The sequence below is a fragment of the Bactrocera oleae genome, chromosome 2 (assembly GCF_042242935.1).
Source record: "Bactrocera oleae isolate idBacOlea1 chromosome 2, idBacOlea1, whole genome shotgun sequence".
NCBI classification, from domain to species: Eukaryota; Metazoa; Arthropoda; class Insecta; order Diptera; family Tephritidae; genus Bactrocera; species Bactrocera oleae.
This window is the reverse complement of record NC_091536.1, coordinates 10,430,126-10,436,830: the sequence shown is the minus strand read 5'-3', so window position 1 is coordinate 10,436,830 and position 6,705 is coordinate 10,430,126. Positions and strand designations below refer to the sequence as shown.

Below are 6,705 nucleotides of genomic sequence, written 5' to 3'. Positions count from 1 at the left end.
CACTATAGTATATAGTTGCCATACAAATTGACCGATTCAAATCAAATTCTTGTAAAGAATTAATCTATATGTGAAAGGTACAAGTATTATAGCTTCGGTTCAACCGAAGTTGACGTTTTTTCCTATTTCGCCTTTAAATTTCATAAATATGTATATAACTCACGATAGGTCTTCAACTATCGAAGCTGCAAAGACTTGCCTGCGTCTGCGTCACTGGGGCAATGCGCGCTTGCCCCACCGCAGCACTCGAGGTCATGCTAGAGCTCCCACCGCTCCATTTAGTTATCAACTAGACTGCGAAGCATACCATGCTGCTTATGACAGCAGAGGGGTATGGGAAAGGGAAGTTAATCTCGTCTCAACAAATGAGGGCCTTAGAGGGCAACACTCCACTAGCCCTTCTTCCAAGAGACTGGGTAACGAAGAGAGTAAACTTTACGAAAAAGTTACTCTCGGCAGTAAGGCGGACTGGAGCGATTCCACACTCGACCAACTGCTGAGAGGCAGCACTATTCAGTGGTACACTGACGGCTCGAAAACACCAGAAGAAATTGGAGCTGGCATTGCGGGACCGCATACCAAGCTTTCCATTCCCATGGGTTGTTTTCCAAGCATCTTTCAGGCAGAAGTGTTTGCGATTAGTCAGTGTGCAGTAATAAATCTCCAACGCAACTATCGGGGTTGCCGGGGCATAAAGGGGTAGCAGGTAACGAGCTGGCAGATGAACTCGCCCGCTCTGCTGCTGCTACCAAAATGATAGGGCCAGAACCATGCATTGCGATGGGGCCCCAGTACAGTAAAGGAGCTGCTCCGTACGGAAGAGAGAGCGAACAGAGATAGTCACTGGCAACAAGCTGCAGGGATGCGCCATGCTAAACTGCTACTGGGAGGGTTCAACCTAGCCAGGTTCAGAATAATGATAAACCTCCCCAGAGACAAACTCCGACTCCTAGTCGCACTGGGCACTGTAGGCTCAAGAAACACCTGTCAAACATGGGCATGGCTCCACTTAAGTGAACAGGGATCACATTGCCTCAATAGCACCCAGCAAGTTGTTGGAGTTTTTCAAGGTGCTGGGACTTTGGGAAAGCATGTGATAGAGGAGAGGGCACAATAGACCCTGGGTCGCAGTGCAAACCTCATATTAATTCTATATCTATCTATATAAAAGGTTGCAACTACTATACTATTATCTACGCAAGTATATCAGATAAAACAAAAAATAATAAAATAACGAGAAAAATCATATCCATTTGTACATATTGCTTTGGCGTAAATTTTTTTCAGCGCTGTGTGGTAAGAAAATTTCCAAATTTCATATTGGTGAACACGTCGAATTAATTACGCTAATTGAAAATGCAAAAATGCGCATAAATTTTCGTCTCACAGCAAAGAGGCACTCGAAAGTAAGAGCGCCATTTATCATGAAAGCGGTAGCTAGCAAAAATTTCTGTAATTAAAATTCAATAAAACTTGTATTTCACTTTTAATGGTCATTCGTGCTCCTTACACATGCGTGTATGAATGGCTATTACTTTATCAATATTAAATTAAACATCGATAACTTGAATTTACTGACGCGTTATTTCTTTTGAGAATAAGGATGGAGCCAATATGTAAATTGTGGATGAGAGTGGTTAACAACACTTATTATATTTTATATTGAGAAAACGAATTCGGTGGCAGAATTGTTGGATATTTCGGTTTACCCATTTAAAATGAAGCTGATTGCGAATTTTTGAATATAAATACCAGCCAAGCAGGAAATTTATGAAATTATTTACGTTTCTCAATAGTAAGAGCCGAAGCGCTAAAGAAAAGTATTAGCAATAACCCTCGAAAGCAGGAATTACTTAATTGACTGTTACTATTATCCTCCAAGGGTTAAGTTCCTTAGAACCAAAGTAGAATATTGAGATTTGAGTAGCTTGCTAGTTGGCTTTTATACCTTTTTGCAAAAAAAAATAAAATAATTATTGCTATTTACACTTCAATAATCCGAACAATCAGCATAATAATCAAGTTAAGCCATATCTTGGAAAACCGCACGAATACAGTTATATGTTAGACCCAATACTATTCGTGTTGTTACTTCAACCTCAAATCGTCGAAATTCTCTTTTTCGAAGCACAGTAAAACCCTGTAATTGCACTGCGTCGCGGGTTGCTGAACTGATTATTGAGTAACACATTTAAAACCAGTATGAAAACACCAGAATTACCACATCCAGCTACCGTTAGAGTTACTGTCAAAGCTTGCGTATTGACAACCACGTAACAGCCTTCTCCGAAATTGTATCAAACTGGGTGGTCGTTTTAATGAGTTCCCGATTTAGATCGGTATACACATTTTCATGTTTAACTTTGCGATCTTGGCCTCATGGTAGTCCCTAATAAAGGTAAAGATGTCATGATATTTTTATTTGAAATTAAAAATGATTTAAGAAGGGACTTATGTCATTCGCTCTTCGAAATGCGAACCCATAGGCCACGGCTTATTCAGAATATGCCTTGAACCAAATTGAACTAGGTTTAATAAGAGTACTGAAATCAATGGCGTGATCATCTCTTGTATAAAGGAAATAAGTCTCTTAAAAAAATACAATTCAAGGTTATATTTAAGTTCAAATTATTACAGAAATCAAATGCATGTTAAAATAAGGGAATAATGAAACAAAGCTCTAACAAATGTTATGGTTAAGTTTTATTTCTTTTTAATCCAACAATTATTACAACTATAAAATATTGTTTAAACATTTTTCCAATGCCGAAAGTTCTTCCCTTCACATGCCTGATTCGCCATAGAAGTTATCAGAAAGCTTCGAATATCTTCCAAATGCCAATTCAAGCAATGAAAATGGGCAGCCATATTGAGCGGAGCAGTCCTGCGAACGGGCTTTGCGGTAGGCATGGTCATAAACGGCGATATCGGAATTCTCATGCAACTCTCGGCTGAATATGCGTTGTTTGGGTAAACTGCATGAGAATATTTTGATTGAAAACCTTACATTTTACCAACAGAAAAAACTCAAAAATTGACTCACCTGAATATGACGCGTAGAATCTCACCAACCATGCCCATTTTAGTGCGGGTAAAATACTGACGACTCTCACACAAAGCACGCAGTACACAGTCACGTCCGCTATAACCCATGCTGGAAGTAGGCAGGGAAAGAGTCATAAATTTAGTAATTCTGTTATAAATCAAAAGAATTTGTATTCTAAATGCAATGAAAAGCAAGCAAAACTATAAAAAGTTACAATGTTTTTCATTTACTTGTTCACAGCTTCAGCAATACGCTCATAGATGGCACGCTTCCTGCGTCTGTGATGCATAGCCATCGGCATTGGACGTCGGCTAAGACCATGTAGTTGATTGAGCACCCATGTGGCGTTGGGCAAATCATATCCCATGCCAAAATTTAAACCAAAAGACATATAATTGGCATTGGGATTACCAATAATGCCGATTGTAATGCAGACTGATGTCTAAAAGGGTGTACGATTATGTTCAGTTAACGTATGGAAGACCAAACGAGGGTTTGAGGTTAAAGCATTAGCAGTAAAAAAAAAGTATTTCGGAAGATACGGAACGGAAAAAAATTTCAGTGAAATATATATAAAACTCAAAGTTAATTTTTATTAAAGTTCAATTAATTTTAGTTTTCCTTTTGCAAAGTTCTTAATTATTGCAGCGTGTTGCAATGCATCGGTTTCTATGTTATACAAAGGCCAACAAGAATGCAAAGAGTTTGAAAATAAATACGTATCTGTTTTCAAACTTTTTGCACACACGAGCGGAAATGTACATACATTCGCAAACTGGTACGTGTAAATATAAAGGGTGCTTGTTTTTTAGAGGTACGTACATATATTATTTGTTAAAAGAATAGCTGTCATAATAACTGATGAAGATATCTTTAAACAAAGATATCTTTTTCGCTTATGACGTCATAAATTAATGTATTATCTGTCAAATTCACTTCAAAATAGGAACGGACGAAACTATGCGAAAACTTCTTCCCAAACTCTGGCAAACTTATAGCGCAATTAGTATTGCGTTATATTACGATTACAAATTCGGTCTATGCTACTAAGAAAATGTCTGACCAATCGTGAAAAACCTCTACAGGATCGCTAACATGGAGAAAAAACTCCTGTAACTGGTGTAGTTTGCATACAGAAGAAATTATGAGTTATTTTCCCCCAGTTATTGAAATATCGATCTGAAAATTTGCAATTTTGCTTTTCTTTCCAAGAAGCTGCTTATTTGTCAGAACCGTCGATATCGGAGCCCTACAGCATATAGCTGCCATACACAAAATTCACGCAAAATTTGACGTGGTTTATTGTCCAAAGCCTGTGAAGAAATTGTTCAGATCGGACCACTATAGCATATAGCAGCCATAAAACTGACCCATTATTTTTTCTGTTGGTACTTTATATCAGTGGTAAAAGCTGATAAATTAGCTTGAATGGACCCATCGCAAATCGAGGTTCGATATTATCAAGATATGGTCGACTTAGTCCGAGATTCTTTTAAAAAACTAAATTCTATAGAATTCGCTAAGTCATAAAGCCAAAAGATTGGCAATTTTGATAAGCAAGTTTATAGCCACTAAACAAATACCCTATATATGCACGCTTCATAGCATGTGTGTAATTATGGTGTTGGCAAACAGGCATTCTTCAACGCATTATAATTCCCTAACCAATCATTAATAAAGCAATAAAAATTTGCTGCCACATACGGTGAATGATGTTCCCTCCGGAAATGCCAGATATCGCTTGCGACGCGACAGTATGCGTTGCCACTGCGTTTGCAATGCACTCGCTGTTGACTTTCTAGCTGCACTATCCGTTATGTTAGTTGTTTGTATTGTTGTTGACATTGTCGACGCTGCAGGCGTCGCGGGTGAACTATAAGTGGGACAAGGCGTTTGAGAGCGCATTGGCGTTGCTGCAACTCTACGAGTTGTGCTGTCAGTCGAGCCCGCTGCATATGCTACGGACGCAGCGTCTGTAGTTGCTGTTGTTGTTGTTGCACGACGCACATCAGCCGCCACCTCTGTGGTTTGTAGCGTTGTGCTCGCAACTGCCGTTGATGTGGACAATAATGTTGTTGTTGTTTTCATCGCTGCTGTTGTTGGTATACGCGTTGTCTGCTTTAAGGGTGTTGTTGTTGCTGTTGTTGCTGCATTCATATTTGTTGCGACATGCGATTTTGCTGTGGGCACACACACGGATGTTGCATTACGACAATTTGGCATCCCATTTGTTGACGATAATAAATCATGACTGCGCAATGTCGACCACGCTGGTGTTGCATGGATCAATGTTGCTGTTGTTGTTGCTAATGCTGTTGCCCATTTGGATCTTGTTTCGAACGCTTCGACTATTGCTGTATTGTCTATTGCTGACTCGGCAGCTTGTGCGTTTGCTGCTGTTGCTGTTTCTGTTGTTTTTGCTGTCATTACCGATGCCGTGGCCAACGCTGATGTCGTCAAATGCATTGCTGTCGATTTTATTGCTGTTATGACTTTTGCTTTTATTGCTGGTCGCTTTGAAATTGCTAACGCCGCCACATTGCTTGTTGCTGGTGTTGTTGTTTTAGTTCTTCGTATTCGTGCTGCAACCGCAACCGTTGAGGCTGCCACATTTTGCTCGACCTCACCTACTGCTGCCGCTGCTGTTGTTGTGTGCACATTCGTTTCATTTTTGTCATTGCGATAATTGTCAACGCGTTCATTTATTGTTGGCATAACGGTCGCATTGTTGTTGGCGTGCGCACAATTGTGCGCTCTCATAGCAAGTGGCCTTGCTGCAGCAATAGAAACAAACGTGACGTTGGCACTTGCTGGTGCCGCTGCTTGTGGTGCTGTGTTGTTACTTGCTCCATTTGTTGTTTGTGTCAACTGGTTGTTGTTGTTAATACTTATTTCATCGTCATCGCTGCAATCACTCAGTTTTTGGCCGAAAAATGCCACGTCAGCTGTGTCGTTGCTGCTTATTGTGTTTGTTTTAGTTGTTTTTATTGTTGTTGCGTTGCTTCTAATAGACATTTCGGGTGCAATTGCTAGTTGCACGGCACCGGTTGGTGCTATTGTTTCTGGTATAGTGGTAGCTTGTGCTGCTGATTTGTCAAATTTTATCATGACAGTGGCCGCAACAACAATGTGCGCATTCACGTTTACAATTTCCGTTGCAATTAAATCGTAAATCAATGCATTTATTGCGATTAAACGATAATCGAATAATGCGCGTGACACGCTGCAGAGCCAAAACATTTCGCGTGTTTTGATCTGAATGCTGGTCTTTGTCGAAATACGCTTTCACCTTTTTTGAAACTTGTTGAGCTAAATAATTCGGTACTTGAATTTTATATATGTATGTATATCTATTTTCTTAAATACTTCAACGACTTTTTATTGTTTTTGTAATTAGTAATTTCGCGATTACAGTTAGCTGTTATCATTATTTTTTAATTAAAATTACAGTAGTAACAACTTCCATAAATGAAATCCTTTTAACTTTCTCACCAAAGAACTGTTAACAATAATCATTGTAATCAAAAATCATTACAGTAATTTAAACAAGTTTTTTTACAAGATTATGCTAAAAACCTAGTTTTAGTTAAGTAACCAGCTTTGCGAGTATATTTCTCGAGAACGTAAAAAGTGTGCCGAAAACGTAGAAATGAAGCCAG

General features: G+C 39.1%; 1 protein-coding gene across 1 annotated transcript; it reads right to left on the bottom strand.

Moving 5' to 3' along the window:
• Positions 1 to 2,681: 2,681 nt before the first annotated feature.
• Positions 2,682 to 6,493, bottom strand: LOC106625252 (uncharacterized). Its single transcript, XM_036372975.2, has 4 exons — positions 4,751 to 6,493; positions 3,277 to 3,488; positions 3,044 to 3,154; positions 2,682 to 2,975 (listed from the first exon to the last, which is right to left on the bottom strand). Exons 1-4 carry the CDS (start codon positions 6,284 to 6,286, stop codon positions 2,783 to 2,785), a joined length of 2,052 nt encoding a protein of 683 aa, XP_036228868.2. The 5' UTR covers positions 6,287 to 6,493; the 3' UTR covers positions 2,682 to 2,782.
• Positions 6,494 to 6,705: the final 212 nt, after the last annotated feature.